Source organism: Gossypium hirsutum, chromosome D08 (genome assembly GCF_007990345.1).
Source record: "Gossypium hirsutum isolate 1008001.06 chromosome D08, Gossypium_hirsutum_v2.1, whole genome shotgun sequence".
In the NCBI taxonomy this organism is placed as follows: domain Eukaryota; kingdom Viridiplantae; phylum Streptophyta; class Magnoliopsida; order Malvales; family Malvaceae; genus Gossypium; species Gossypium hirsutum.
In genome coordinates, this window is record NC_053444.1 from 20,383,196 (window position 1) to 20,399,857 (window position 16,662).

The following is a 16,662-nucleotide window of genomic DNA, read 5'->3' on the forward strand; positions in this document are numbered from 1 at the left end:
CAGGAGAAGAGAGATCAGATGCTAGAATTACAGAGAACTATGATAAACTAGTTCAACCGATTGCTAGCTGGAAAGTCAAAAGAAGTGAAAGACCCGGCTGTTTACTTTGGGGTTGATAATGATGATCTTATCTATTCCTTAGATTGTACTCTGACAAGTGTCCAGGTCCAGCCAGATGGGTGCCCACAAGGGGCACTCTTTACTATCACATCACAACAGTATCAGACTGGTACAACAACACCAGTGGGTTGCTTGATAGACCCAAGGTCCAATGTGAGGAACAATTTTCCTGTTGTTCTCGATAGCCCGGCTGAAACAAAACAGGCGATGGTGGAGTACCTAGGTACTACAAAGGCCCCAAGGAAGAAGGGGAATAAATGAGATAATGCAGAAAGGTATAACAAGGGCCACTCAAAACCAATCACTGCGAGCCAACAAAAGACGGAGACCACCAGCCATCAGAGCCCTTTAAAGCAAGAATCTGGAGTGAAACCAGGTACTGAGAAGCTCCAGTTCACACCAATTCCGATGTCATATAAGGAGCTGTATCAAAGCTTGTTCGATGCGCATGTTGTTGCTCCTCATTACTTGACCCCTTTACAACCTCCTTATCCCAAATGGTACGATATGAACGTGCAATGTGATTATCATGCGGGAATTTCAGGGCTTTCAGTAGAGAATTGCATTGCCTTCAAAAAGTTAATTGAAAGACTCATCAATATAGGCGTTGTCAAATTTGATGATTCATCCAGTGCAGAAAATATGCTGCCCAATCATATTGATGACGAGGCGAATGAGGTGTACGAAGAGGTGTTGGGAAATGTTCAAGCCAACGACGTGTCTGAAGACACAAATGGAAAGGGACCTTGTTAGATGTCCGCCCTTATAAATTCTGGAGTGTTCTAAACAATTAGACCGCGGAAGAAATCCTAGTTTTTAGAGCTTCTCTAGAGTAATGTTCAGAACATTTTTGTTATTTTTAGCCTAAAATGATAGAAATTTCCTTTGTGAAATAGGCTCATGTCTGAACATTATTATTTTAATGAAATACATCTTTGTGATCACTTTTGAGCCAATGTTATTTCATTCTTTTTGAATAATTATTTCTGATTCTTTCATTCTTTTGGATTTTCTTCCAAACCATAATTCATTCATAGTCATATTGTATAAATAATTATTCATAAATTTATACATTCTTTTATATATTCTTCGGTGCTTATTATGGGTCCTCAGATATCAATGACATGAATGACACTGCTACAGACTCAGATTTTCCTTTTGAGCAAGGCATGTGTTCAGAGGGATCTCAGGACTTTGAAAATGACAAAGATTGTAGCTTACCTCCGGACTTATTGAGGATGGTTGAGCAGGAGGATAGACAGATCCTACCTCACAAGGAATTGTGGACTTGGTGAAGGTTAGAATTAAACTGACCGCAAAGACGAAGCAACACCTTGTTGAGTGACCTCTAGGGTTCAAAGATGTCTTCGTATGATCATACCAGGTTATGCCCGGGTTAAACGCCGATAATGAAATCTGCACAATAGCATGATGTCAGAAATATGCAGTATGAACAATGTAATTCTTTGTCGGGGCAATGCCTTTCTCATGGAGTCAGCATAGCTTTGCCCATTTGAAGTCGAATTTCCATCTCTTCAAGTTGCTGTTGGATTTTATCCCGATGGAAGAGGAAGATCAAAAATTTCCAGTTGTAGTTTCGCCCCAAAAGGCTCTATAAAGGAAATTTGATATCAGAGAAGATTCTTTGAAAGGGATAACAAGGACTTGCCTAATCCTAAGAGTTCAGATCTGATTCAAAGAAAAAAGGAAAAGAAAAGAAAAGAAAAACAAAAAATCAAAATCAAAATCAAAATATAAAAAAAAAGAAAAAGAAAAAATCAAAGTCAAAAGAAAAAAGAGGAATCAATCAAAGTCAAAACAAAATATGACAAGAGAAAAAGAAAAGGAGAGGCCAAGGCAAAAACCCAAAAAGGGCACTTTGTGACCAAAGATGGTTTTGAGTTGAAAACCTAAAAAGGGCGACTCAAATTTCGAGCAAAATGGGGCATGGACATCACCATTATCGAAGACTTCTAATGGGCATTGCTTCACTATTGAGATCATTAATTACTTCATCAAATGTATAGAGGCTACTGCATGCGTCAATGTCATCATATGCCGATATAGAATTCCAGAGAGGATGGTATTGGAAATTGCATTGAACTTGAATGACAACATGATAGCTGAGGGCTGTAATCAGTTCAAAATCAGACACCACAATTTGTCATCGTATTGCAAGAAAATGGATTTCAAAAAAAAAAAGAAAAAAAAAGAAGAAGAAAGATGAAAAATGAAAATGAAAAATGAAAGAGTAAAAATGGAGAGGCTAAGGGGAAAACCCGCAAATGGCACCTTAGGCCAAAAGGGATTTCAGTTGAAAACCCGAAAAGGGCGGCTCAAATATTGATCAGAATTGGGCATGTGGTGATTTTTCTATGCTTGAATCAATAGGATGGGATAGGCGACATCTTGGGGCATCGACAGAGCACTGTAGATCTCCTAAACACATGTTCCACTCAAAATGGTCTTCAGAAAGTTTGTACAAAGAAGTTCAAGCTGTAATATCTGGGGCACCCAATTCTCATATTACTTGTTGTTCCTGGAATAATTTTTTTTCTTTCCAAGATATACATTCCCAATTAATTTCTTTGTCATCCTTCTTTACTATTTTCGATAATTTGTTCTTTCGAGCTATGCTCAGAACCAACTTTATTCTTATCAATTGTTATGACCTTTTTGCAAACATGTTGCATTGGAATAATGATTAATGGACTAATAAAACTTTCACAAAGGAAGTTTTGCATATTACTCTGAAGAGTTTCAAAATAATATAAGAGCCTGAAACAGGACTATTGTTTAGAACGCACCAAATTTAAGGTTTGGAAATTTGAGAAGGAATAGTCTAGATTTTGACTTTCTCTTTGAATTTCGTTGTCAAATGCATTGGCTGAACAAAATGATAAGATGACGGGTTAATGACAAAGCTTAAACGAACAAGCAAACAATGATCATCAAGCAAGAGGAAGAGGTTACCTTGGAGAAGAGAGCCTCCATTTGCGCATGAGTCTTTGGTACGACACCCTGAGAATGGTGTAAGGAACCAGAATGATGTAGATCATGTATCCTTGAATTGGATAAGAGGGGATTGAGGAAAAAGCCATTTTCTACCCTTGGATTACAGTGAGAGAATGATGGTACAATTTTTTGTACTCAGTGGATTAAACCTTAAGGTTTACAGTGGGGGGGACCTGTCTAAGTGTTTCTTCAGAAAAGCCAGTCAAGCGAGAAGGCGTTGTAGCACGTCAGTCACAAAGCCTTAATAAACTTCGAGTAATGACAACCTAAGCGGGATCATTCTCGGAAAAATAAAATTCTGCATTCATGCAAACACCATTCATGCATGTCTAGTTAGGAGCATTTGATTTATTTTGATCATGTCATCCTAATCATCAGGCATAATTAGGTTTATCATACAGGTCATGTTCCCCAGAGGACAGATCAATGAAGATAGCAGATCTTGCCTTCCTGCGTTAACAGCGAAGCAGATCGAAAACAAAGCCTTGCCTCCATCAGTTGTAGTGGAGCTGGTTAAAGATAGCAGATTTTGCCTTCCTGCATTAACAGCGAAGCAGATCCAAAACAAAGCCTTGCCTCCATCGGTTGCAGTGGAGCTAGTTAAAGATAGCAAATCTTGCCTTCCTACATTAACAGCGAAGCAGATCGAAAACAAAGCCTTGCCTCCATCGGTTGTAGTGGAGCTGGTTAAAGATAGCAGATCTTGCCTTCCTGCATTAACAACGAAGCAGATCGAAAACAAAGCCTTGCCTCCATCGGTTGCAGTGGAGCTGGTTAAAGATAGCAGATCTTGTCTTCCTGCATTAACAGCGAAGCAGATCGAAAACAAAGCCTTGCCTCCATCGGTTGTAGTGGAGCTGGTTAAAGATAGTAGATATTGCCTTCTTGCATTGGCAGTGAAGCAGATCGAAGCCAATAGTCTTATCTCCCTGACATTGCAGTCAGACAGAAGAAACCAATCTTATCTCTCTGAAGTTACAGTGGAGCGGATTAAAGTAATAGATCTTATCTTTCTGAAGTTGCAGTAGAGTGGATCGCATCAGGTCTTATCTCCCTAAAGTCACAGTGGAGCAGATTAAGTAAGCAGGTCTTATCCCGACTGAAGTTGCAGTGGTGCAGATCGAAGATGACCAATCTTATCTCCCTGAAATTACATTGGAGCAGATTGAAGCTGATAATCTTATCTCCCTGAAGTTGTAGTTGAGCGGATTAAAGTAATAGATCTTATCTCTCTGAAGTTGCAGTAGAGCAGATCGTATCAAGTCTTGCCAACCAGAGATAGCAAATATTGTTCTTTCAAAGTTACAAATCCTATCTCCCCAACATTGCGGTGGAGTGGATCGAAGTACCAATTCCTATACCTCTGAAGATGCAGTAGGATGGAATGGAGCCACTTGAAGAAGAAGAGCACCAAAGTCCAAGCACGACCGGGCAAAATTAGTCCTCTTTGGTCTTTGCTCTATTCTCGTTACACGACAATGAGCAAAGAGGGGCAGCTGTAAGGCCCAATTTTCGCCCGGCCTGTAATAAATAAACCAAATTAAAAATTAAAGTCCAAAAAATAATAATACAGTCCAATTTTTTTTACATTAGCAGGCCTAAACCTAAGTAGGCCCAATTCCCCCCAAGCCCAATCACGAAGTGGCCCCACTGGCCTGAACCAAATGCCAGAAACCCTAGCATCAGCCCCCAACTAGCGCCGCAACCACCAGGCCTTCTCCTTGCGCGTGTTGCGCCTGCGCGCGTGTAGCTGCTCTTGCCCTAGCCTCTGCGCCTCCGCATGAGCATGCCTCTCCCACGTATGTGCCACACCCGCGCCTCCGTACACCTGTAACGAATGCACACAAACAAGCAACAGAGCACAAGCAAATAGAAAATACGGGCAGAAATCAAGAGCAAATCAGAGAAAGAGAGAAAATAAGAAAAAAGAGAGGATTTTTTTATTTTCTTTTGATTTTCTGTAATTCGGGTTATAAAGAATCCAATACCAACGTTGTAAGAGGAGGAGGCTCTTTCTTTTCTTTTTTTTCCCCTCACGCATACTGTAAAAAAAACAGTCAAATTCGAATACAAAAAAACTTGAGAAGGTGATTTTCGGTTTTGCTTTCCTATACACAAATCATCTTGTTCTTTTCTTTCTTTTTTATTTACGCTTTTCTTATTGTTTATTAAAGGAAACAAATAATAAAAAGAAAAGGAAAGCGTACCTAGGGGGCCGAACCTTTGCTTCCTCCGTAGTAATCGGAGTCGTGGCGAGGGGAGAGGGCCCTGGGACGGCATTTTGTAGGAGCGGCGCAGAGAAGAGTGTTTTAGTTTAGGTTTTTTGTTTTTTTTTTGTTTTTTTAAAATAAAATGGCTGCTGATTTAGGTTTTTTCTATTTTATGATGAGGAAAACGACGCCGTTTGAGGTCTTTCTCAGTGGCCTCAAAACAGCGCCGTATTGGCCATACAACCCGCGCAGGTGACCCGACCCGAGGAGGATCCGCGCGTCCAGCCTAATGGGCTATTTCCGCAATGAGTCCCTCTGGTTTTGTGGAGTTTCGATTTAATTTTCTTCAATTCTTTGAATTTGTATCGCATATTTAACTTTTTTTTCATTTGGATCCAATTCCAAACGATGTCGTTTCACGTGATTGACATTGAATATTCAATTGTATGTTTAATTACTGATTGGGTCCTACAACATTGAATTTGGTTTCGATTTAGTTTAAATTTGGGTTCCTTTTTTCTGTTTTCCGATTTAATAGCAAATTTTAAATATGATTAGTTTTACATTAATAATATTATCAATCTTTTTAGTATCACTTTCATATTTAACTTTAGCTAGCTTTTAAAATTCATCATTATTATAATTTTAAAACATAAAAATTTATTATTTAGTTTGTATTTTATATTTTAAATTCATTCTATACCAATATTTTGAAATCTATTTGATATTGGTTAATTTTGTTTTCTTTGTATTATTATTTTAATTTTTATTTAAGTTTTGAATCTTTGGTTTTAAAATTTGTAGATTATTATTTTCAATTCCAAAAAAAACGTTTCCTTCATATTTTGTTTTGTCTTCAAAGTTTTTTAATAAATCTATTATTATATTAGTATGTTTTTAAACATTATTTTTTACTATTGGCTTAATATTGTTTACAAACCCTTTTTTATACTTTTATTTTCCAAGTTGATACATTTATTTATTTCATCACACTTAATATATTTTTAGAGTTTGATATATTACTTTATATTTCTCAATAATGTATTTTAGAATATAGTCCCAAATTTTATTTTCACGATGATATCCCTTGATTATTATATTTATACGTATAATTTATATGGAAATATTTTAATACATGTATATGTGTGTATAAAATGCATCATAACTTGTAATTTACAAAATTTTATTTTTATTTTCAAATTTTTTATTCATTTCGATTTTTTTAAGTGGTTACTTGTGATTAAATTATCTTTATATTAATTATTCTCATTTTGTTATTTGTTAAGATTGATTATTAATTTATTTGATTATCAATGTTGATGTATTATATGTTTGGTTGCTCTGAATTGTAAATTTAGCTTGCTATTCACCATTTGATTTGTATATTGATACTTTATTATATGGTTTGTAAAAATTGCATTTCATTAAAGCATAATAATTGTTTTATTTCAAAATTCCTACAAAGCTTGGTGTTTAAAAATTCTCGAGAGGATTGTGCCCTAACTTACTGGGCATCAATTCTCCTTTTTGGTTTGAAATAGCCAAATACCCCTTTTTTTCAATTTGAACATAGAAATTTCAAAATAAAAGCTCATTCTCGGAATTTGACACGTCATTGAATATGACGCATTATTTTCTCAAGATGAAGATTTTAAGGCAATGTTCGATATTTAGGAATTTTGTGAAATCGAACCCTAACTTACTGGGTTTTGATTTTCTCATTTGACCCAGATAATCGGACATCCTCCTCAAAATGCATAGGTTTTAAAAGACGAGAGATAAACTTAATTTTGAGGATTTAAAATGTTGCACTCTAACTTACGGAGTGTGACGATTTATTTCTTTGAAATAAGTGAGTCTCATCGTCTAATTCATTTTATTCAAAGTAAAAGGATCGTATTTTAAAATCTTTTCAAAATTTTGACATTTAGACATTAAACAATCAAATCGGTACCAATTTTGGGCGTCACGAAGGTGCTAACCCTTCCTCGTGCGTAACCGACTCCCGAACTCATTTTCTCAAAATTCGCAGACCTAAAATTATTTTCAAGGTGATCCGATCACACCACAATAAAAGATCGGTGGCGACTCCCAATTTTCATTCCCAAAATCGATACCCATTTTTCAAATTTAAAAAAAAAAGGTTTCTACAATGTGGATGGCTTATGATGAAGACCCACAAATTAAATAATATATAAAACCATGAAAATGAAAAATCTTCCCACCACACTCTCAAATAAAAGGAAAGAATATGAAAGCACCCTAATAAGCTAATACCATATTAAAAGTTGTTAGGTGGCTCATGGATCCATCACCAATGCAAGCTTTATCTCAATCTCCTCCATCTCTTTCTTCATTATTTCTGGATTATTATTGGAAAATTTAACCTTTTGCTTATACCCCTACCTAATATAAGGAATTTTGAATTAAGATGCATTTATTTATTTTGTAATTACGAAATTAATTTAGGTCTAGTTCTCTTCCAATCCCATCTATATTATTATTTTTTGTTGTTGAGATTTAATTTTAAAATAAAATATTAAAACAATTGTTTAATATTTTAAATAGTAAATAAGTATAACCGATCTCGAGTTAATGACTCAAACTGATAGTTCAAACAGGCTGAACAAGCTTATGAATCATGAGTTCGAGCCTAGTTGAAATGATACCGTGAAAACCAAGCCAACTTGCTTAAGTTTTATGCATTTATTATTAAAATATTCAAAAATTGATAATTTGGAAGAATGATATAGGAAAAATTTAATTATTTGAACAAAAAAAATATGTTTGAAGAATGTCACAATTCTAATCTATTAAAATAAAAAAAAAACTGAAAATAAACACTAATAGTTTAATATCTCTATAACATTGTTTATAATTTAGGGATTTAGGTTTTTTTCAAAAGTATTTTTATTTTTAATTAAAATTAATGGCTTTGTTGAACAAAAGTCAAAGAATAGACTTCTATATATAATAGATATTAAGCTTGAGTGAATTAGCGTGTTAAAATTTTTCTAAAAATATATAGAAAACAAAAGAGACTCAAGAATTTATAATAGTTTGACTCCAATTACTTATATCTACTATTTTAGTTTACTACAATTAAGGATTTCTCAAATTTACTATATTTGAACATTTCAAGGATAATATTTAATCTTGACAAAACACTATCTTTTCACTAGACAAGATAGAATCACTTCCCTTTAAGATTTTCTATCCAAAATCTTAAGTAATTCCTTACAAAGATAGATATAAGAACAAGGATTAAAGAAACCTCTCAAATGAAGATATTACAATAATAAAGTTCACTCAATAACAAAAGAACACTTGAAAAGAATAAGAAAAATGGTTATTCAAGTGTGTGTATGAAAAAAAAATGAATATCAATGAAAAGGTTGGATTTTAGAGCAAATGGCTTTACAAACTTGTCTCTTGTCTTCAATGTGAAGCTATTGACTTGTAGTTATGTCTTCTAATAGCCTTGGAGCCATTTGGAGATATTAGGAGTCAATTAGAGTTGTTGCTACAATTAATTCGTGCATTAATTGTAAATTGCAAACTACTTGTATCGTACAAGTGGATTTATCCCGATAGAAGTCCTGAAAATTATGACTATTGAAGCCATGAGTATCAGTAGAAGTCTACTTGTATTAGTAAAAGTTTGAAGGTTTTAAGGGTTCAAACTTGTACCAATAGTTGTATCGGTAGAAGGTGCAGGGGAGATCAAAAATTTCTCATTGACTTGGTTGTATCAATGTAAGTCCCTTTTAAGTATCGATAAAAGTCTGATGCTTGGCTTGGAATGCTTTCTGACATATTTCTACTGTTGAATGCAACCCAAGTATCAATACAACTAGGGTTGTATAAGTAGAAGGGTTCCCAAGTATCGGTAGAAGTGTGAAAGGATTCTTGGGTTGCTCTTTGACTTAATTCTACTGATACTTGTATGGCCATGTATCGGTAGAAGTCTCCCAAAGTTTTAAAATTTGTTTTAAATCAAAATTTTTCAAAGGCATTTTATCATTTTAAGTTTCTAAACACTTTAAAAATAATATTAAGAGCTTTATATCAATTGATTGCAATTTAGAAAAAAAATTATAATTTAAGTTTGTTATATCAAAACATTTACAAAGTAGTGCTAACTATTTGGATTTAAGAAGTAACTTTTATTATTTATTATATTACTATATTGATGTTAGACTAAAACTTTATTGTTTGTATTAAATTTTGATTATTAGGAAATCTTTTATTTAAACTAAAATTGCAATTTGTGTACATTTTCATTATGATTTAAATCACACTTTCAATAATGAAAAGTAATAATTGGCATTATAAAATAGATGTAATAAAATTTAACATCTTGTTATTTTCATTATATTAATAACTAAATGTTTTAAAATAAATAGTTAAAATTTCATTATTATTTTCATTAATTTTAATTATGATTTGAAGTATATGATTTGAAGTTTTGTAATTTCAAAATAATTAAAATATCTTAATTCAATGTAGTATATTTTATAAAGTGTAGGCATCTAACAAGAACACGTTATATGTCATGTTTTTATTAATTGGCGTTGTGTTTAGGATAAAAAAACAAAATTAATAGTTTAGATATTATTTTTCATAAAAAAATTTAGCTACCTAAATGAAAAAAAGATAAAACATAAGGACTAATTTTACATTTAAATCTAATATACATCGCCATTTCCTACCTTTTAATTTTTTTTAAGAAAATTGTTTTGATTAGCAATGTATTAATGTTAATTGAATAATTTATTATATTCCTTGGCGCGGTCGTTTCCAATTTAGAATAGAAAGAGAGACAAAGACAAAGACCACACCCATAATTGAATAACATTTATTGCATCAAATTTCATTGTAAAGTTGTTACCCTATCTACCTCACATCGCTGCAATTCTGAAAACCAAAATTTTGTTATTCATATATATATTTGGTAAAATAATTTATTTGGTGTTAGTTTAATCTTTTATTTAATTTTTTTATTTTTTTATCAAATCACTTCAAAATAAATTAAAAAGTTAATATCTGTAAATTTATCAATATGATATACATGTAGATTGTCACGTCAATAATTAATTAATTATTTTTTTAATATTTTTAATTTTTAAAAATTAATTAATTGATAACTTGAAATACAGGTAGATATCATGTCAACAAAGTTAATTTAGGTTAATTTTTCCATTTATTTTGGAGTCATTTGATAAACAATTCAAATTTAAAAATTAAAAGAGACGAAAAATTAAATGAAAGACTAAATTAATTCTATGGAAATTAAGTTTAAAAATAGAAAAAAAAAACAAAACAAAACAAAAATCAAACATAAAAAAAAATCAAACTTGTATAAAAAGAAAAATTGTGATACTAAGGTTGTGTTTTTCATTGCGGCTGAGATGGGCTTTTAGCTAAAAAAGCACTTTTCTTTGAAAAACAATGGAGAACACCCTTCATTTGATAGCAAAATATCAGCTTCTTAGAAGGACTTTTGGGCAGATGAAAAGTAGATTTTGTTAGCTTTTCAGCCAAAAAGGGCTTTTGGGTTGGTTACTTTGCCTTTTTAGCCACACGACGCTGGTTCCCTCTGCTGCTACACTGCTCTCTACTCTTTGCTCTTTGCTCTTTGCTGGTTCTTTGCCCTCTGCTGGTGAGTTTATCTTTGTCTTCTCTTCTTCTCTTCTTCTGTATATTGATTGATTTTCATCTGGGATTGATTTTCCTGAGGATTAAGTTGGATATATTTGGTTGAACTTATATTGCTGGATCTTTAAGAAGATGGCTATGATTGAAAACAAAACCTTGAAATAAATCACAACCAAATAGGTACCAAACGAGCTACACCTTCTTTCCTGTTCGAACTATCCAAAATCGAATTAAAATCACTGGCTATAAGCCAAGGCTTATTAAAAGATTCAACAATTAGGTCCAGAACCTTAGCTTGAGGACTCGCATAAACTGCTGAACACATGAAAATATTATCCCTTTTCTTGCTACAAACTCTTATGTGGATCACTTGAGCATGAGGACTCGCACAAACTCTTGCCAAATACCCCTAACAAAACCAATAGGTTCAATTTGAAATGAATTTTGATATCTCAGTCTGCCAATTATATCTTTAGCTTTATTTTCACTGATCTGGGTTTTCACAAGACAAAATAAATCAATATAAAAATCTCGCATTTATTCCCTCACAAAATTATGAAACCTAGGATCACCAGTACGCATGCAATTCCAAAACATAAGACTTGTGTCCATGAAAAAAATATAATGGTAACAAGTCAACAAAAAACAAATCAAATTACCAGTTAATTTCTACTTGCCCACCCACTATTTCAGCCAAATCTTCAACCACCATTGCTTCTTCAGTAGCTTGTTTTCTCAGCTTGTTGTCGTGCATGTTATCTAAAATCCAAATGGGTTCTCACCAGCCAATTCTAAAACCTTACCCATTTTTGCCCCATCATCCAAACCCATCACCAAGAGCTTGGTGTTCCCAACAGAAAAAGATCTCTTGTGATGTACTAGTGGAAAGGGGGTTAGAAATAGATTTATGAAGAGATTAGAAATAATAAGCGAAGATGTAAAAAGTAAAAGAGATTAGAAATAAGAAGCTAATTATATATATATATATATTACCTGGATTATAAGTCTCTTAAACTCTCAAATCATGTCCATCATAATCTAGTGCTTTCTTTACACTCATTATCACTATCTTAACATATTTTTACCTGGATTCAATACTAGCAAACCAATTAGCGAGGTCAAATTCAACAAGATTTTGGTGGACTATTTGTGTATATATATATTCTTAATTTTTAGTGATTATATATATATATATTTGATTTTATGTATATTATTGGTATTGCTAACATGTGCTAACAAGTTTTCATTTAATTCACTTTTAAAAAGTTTTTATATAAAATACTCTTTTCTATATATATAATTAATTTATATTTTCGTGTAATGCATATATTGTGTATTAATTTAAATATGTTATAATAATACATTTAAATTACTATATATTTTAATTTTTAACTAAAAATATAGCGGAAATTTAAATTAACACACAACTAATTCGTACATCACGCTAAAATACAAAATAATATTATATATATTGCAACATCACAACCATCATCTAGTCTCAGCCACATGTTAGCAATACCAATAATATACATAAAATCAAATATATATATAGATTTATGGATGAAATAGAAGAAAATTGAAGTAATTTTAATTTTCTTTTTTAACCAATAACTAATCATCTAATTTGCTTGATGTTGGTCAAAAAGAAATTAAAAATTTTCTTCTTATTCATCTCCTTTGTGTCTCAATTTTTTTTTAAAGAAAGAAATTCGTAAAAAGGAAATGTAGGACTAATGCAATTTAACCTTAATTTTTTTGTCTAAAATGATATATAATATGTCATGTGTAAATGACAATTAATGGCTCAATGATCAAAATACAATAAATTAATAACATTAGAGATCATACCATAAATTTTTTTAAAAATTCGATGATCAAAAAGCAATCCAAAATTATCAAAACATTGTAAACATTGAAGTCCATTTGCCAATAGAAAAAGAGAACCTGTATTCTTCTGAAGTCATTGGTGGCACTTTCCAAAGCCTTGCTGATCACATATCAGAATTGAAATGATGATTCGACATCTAATTTCTTAGCTCTTTGAAGCTTGCTTTTCCTTGGACTTCTGGATTTTCAGAACATTCTTCACAATTTTCTGCCTGCTTATTTCTCGCCTGTTTATTTTATTACAAATACAATATGCGAAAGAATGTGTGTTGTGCTAGTTATAAAGATTGAAAGCAAAGGCTTCAACTTTTACAATAAATCCAATAGTTTAATGTGGAAAAAAAATGACCCTTCCCCGACTGGTAGGCAATAAGCTTCATTAATACTTTTTTTTGTTTATGTATATAGTTAAATTTTTGATACACATGTAAACATATATATTTATGTGACATTTGATTTTCTTGATTGCTTTACTGGCTGAAACGAATCTGTTCGTATACACAATAGATGAGTACTTCGGCGATTGAAGTTAGTGATGAAAAAGTGAAAGCAATGTAGGATAAGAGATTGGCAGACATATTTTGTGATATTTGTATTAAAGAGATATTAAAAGGCAATTGGTTTGGTATTCATTTCACAAAAGATGGATGGTTGAAAATAATGACCAACTTTGAGAAAGAAACGGGCAAGGGTTTTTCACAAAGACAACTTAAAAATAGGTGGGATGCCCTAAAAAAAGAATGGAAAGCTTGGAAGAAACTTAAAGGCGATGATACTGGTTTAGGGTGGAATCTTATAAAAAGAACCGTTGATGCATCGGATGAATGGTGGGAGAGTAGGCTCCAGGTACATTAAAAATTCTAAATATTTTTTATTTTTTATTTATGAGGTTATTGCCAATTACTATTATTAAACAATCATTTTATATCCAGGTTGTGCCTGAAGCTAAAAAATTTAAAACATCGGGATTTGATCCTGAATTCGAAGGGAAGTTGGATCAAATGTTCATGGGGATAGTTGCAACAGGTGATAAAGCATGGGCACCTTCTTCTGGTACACTCCGTAGTGATTATTTTGAGGATGTTAACAACGAAATACCTGAAGAGAGTGAAGAAGAAAATATGAGAAATGATGTTCACATTTCAAATGATGTTCAATTTGATGGAAACGGTCAAAAAAGAAAAAATCCTGAGACGTCAAGTTCACATTTCAAAACTGGAAGAAAGAAATCCTCAAAGCAAATTGGAGGGGCTGCAAGATTGTCCTGTCAAATAGAAAAATTATGCAATGCAGCTGACAATATGAGTCAAGCCACATCTAGTTTGACTCCTGTTATGGATCCATATGGTATTCCACAAGCAGTCAAAATGCTTGACACAATGTCGGAAGAAGTTCCAGAAGCTAGTCCGCTATACTTTTTCGCACTTAGATTATTGCTCAATAAGGACATGCGAATTATGTTTTTATCAATTAATCCCAAGATTAGAGCTTTGTGGCTTAAGACGGAAATAGAGGATAGTTGGAAATTTTCTGATCTTCTAGGGTTCAAAGATATCTATTTATGTGTAATCTTTTAGTTATAATGGCTTAAGTGAAGTATATTTTTATCAGTAGTAATTTATGTTTAGTTTTTGGATATTGAATTTATGTTCTACTTATTTATGTGTAATCTAGTTTTATTAATAGTTGTTTATGTTTGGTCTTTAGATATTGAATTTATGTTCCACTTATTTTTTACTAAATTAGTTTTATTAATAGTTGTTTATATGTGATTTTGGATATAAAATTTATTCACAGGTGATGAGTATAGTTGAGGATTATAGCGGTGATGAAAGTGATGATGAAAGGGAAAAGAAAGCGATTTTACAACGCATGGAATGTTTTAACTGAATATTTGTTGTTGCATATTCTTCCGTGCAATAATATTACGAGAAGTATATATTAAGGCAACCATGCATGGATTCAAAACAGTCAGGTGAGACATGGATCCGAGAGATCCTTGACGGTCACGAATCACATTGTATGATTAATTTTAGGATGTCTAAAATAGTATTCACAAGTTTATTGAGAGTTTTGGAGACAAGATACAACTTGCAAACTTCAAGACACATATCTTCTAGTGAAATGTTGGGAATTTTTTTATACATCTTGGGCACCGGTGCAAAAGTTTCCCAATGTCGAGAAAGGTTTCAAAGGTCTGGATCAACAATAAGTCGATACTTTGTAGTTGTGCTTGAGAAAGTTTCAAGGATGGCCACTGATCTAATTGCACCCGAAGATCCTTTTTTTAGCTCAATACCCGAACAAATACGTAATGATTCTAGATATATGACACATTTTAAGGTTAAAATTTAATTTTATATTATTATATTTTAATATATTTGGTCGATTAAAAATATGCACGAGAGTAATATGATTATTTGTTCAGGATTGCATAGGTGCAATTGATGGTACTCACATTGCAGCTATTCTTCCACGAAATGAACAAATTCCCTATATTGGAAGAAAAGGTATCCCGACTCAAAATGTTATGGCAGTATGTGATTTTAATATGTGTTTCACATTTGTCATGGCTGGATGGGAAGGATCGACACATGACACTAGAATATTTCTTGATGCAATTCGAGATCCAAAATATAAATTTCCGCACCCTCCAAATGGTTAGATATTTTATTTATATGTGATTTTTTAAATAATAAAGTTAAGTTCTTTAATTGATTTTTTTATTAAAAAAAATTCTTGAATTAATTGTTTGTTATATTTTGACTTGTAGGAAAATATTATCTTGTTGATTCTGGATATCCTCAAATGAAAGGTTATCTTGGACCGTATAGCGGTCAACGATATCATTTACCTGTCTTCTGAAGAGGTAGACTGATATCTGGTAGAGAAGAGATATTCAATCATTCACATTCATCATTACGTAGTGTGATTGAATGAACTTTTGGTGTTTTGAAAAAAAATAGGTCATTTTAAGAGATACGCCAAGTTATAGTTTTGAAAAGCAAACGATGATCGTTGTTGCTACAATGACGATACACAATTTTATCCGAAAACATGTCGATCGAAATGATGCAGATTTTATGGAATACGAAGATATTAACTCGGCATATGAGAATAATATTGATTCAGAAAATGTGCATGGTCGAGAAAGTGATGATGATGACGACGACAACGATGATAGTAATGATGACGGTGAATCAAACAATTTAAGTGGTTTTGAAATGGAATTAACAAGAGATGCTATAGCTTATAGTTTAATGAATTCACTTTAAATTGTAAATGCTATTGTAAAAGTTTTAGTATTTATATTTGATATATAAATATTATCCCTTTTTAAAATTTCAATCTAAATATATGTAATATTTTAATTTGTTAAGTTTATGTTTTCTATGTTATGTTAATATCTAATATGAGTTATATATTTGAATATATTTTAAAATAAAATAATACAAATGTGTTAAAAGCATTAATTAAAAATAAAAAATAATTTTTATAATAATACAATTTTGTCAATATCTAATTACAAATATTTAATTATTATATTTAAATATTTAAATATAGTTTATATATTTTAATTAAATTTAATAAATAATTAATATTAATTACTTAGAAATATTTAAAATTAATATTATAAATTAAAATATTAACAATAAATTATAATAAATTATTTTTTTATATTTTTGCTAAAATATCATAATGTTAACTAATTTGAACATTATTTAAATACATATTTGTTACTTTATAATATCATGTCTAAAATGAACATTTT

At 31.8% G+C, this 16,662-nt stretch overlaps 1 protein-coding gene across 2 annotated transcripts; it reads left to right on the forward strand.

The window, feature by feature from the left end:
- The first annotated feature begins 10,683 nt into the window (after window positions 1–10,683).
- Window positions 10,684–16,170, forward strand: LOC107909634 (L10-interacting MYB domain-containing protein-like). Of its 2 annotated transcripts, XM_041098145.1 has the most exons (4): window positions 10,684–11,007; window positions 14,688–15,233; window positions 15,319–15,550; window positions 15,664–16,170. In XM_041098145.1, the coding sequence occupies exons 2-4, from the start codon at window positions 14,847–14,849 to the stop codon at window positions 15,753–15,755; spliced, it is 711 nt and encodes a 236-aa protein (XP_040954079.1). In that variant the 5' UTR covers window positions 10,684–11,007; window positions 14,688–14,846; the 3' UTR covers window positions 15,756–16,170. The 2 variants fall into 2 exon arrangements, with proteins under 2 accessions (XP_040954079.1, XP_016692737.1); XM_016837248.2 differs by lacking the exons at window positions 14,688–15,233; window positions 15,319–15,550; window positions 15,664–16,170 and adding exons at window positions 13,398–13,736; window positions 13,823–14,583 and having other exon boundaries at window positions 10,720–11,007.
- The last annotated feature ends 492 nt before the right edge of the window (window positions 16,171–16,662 follow it).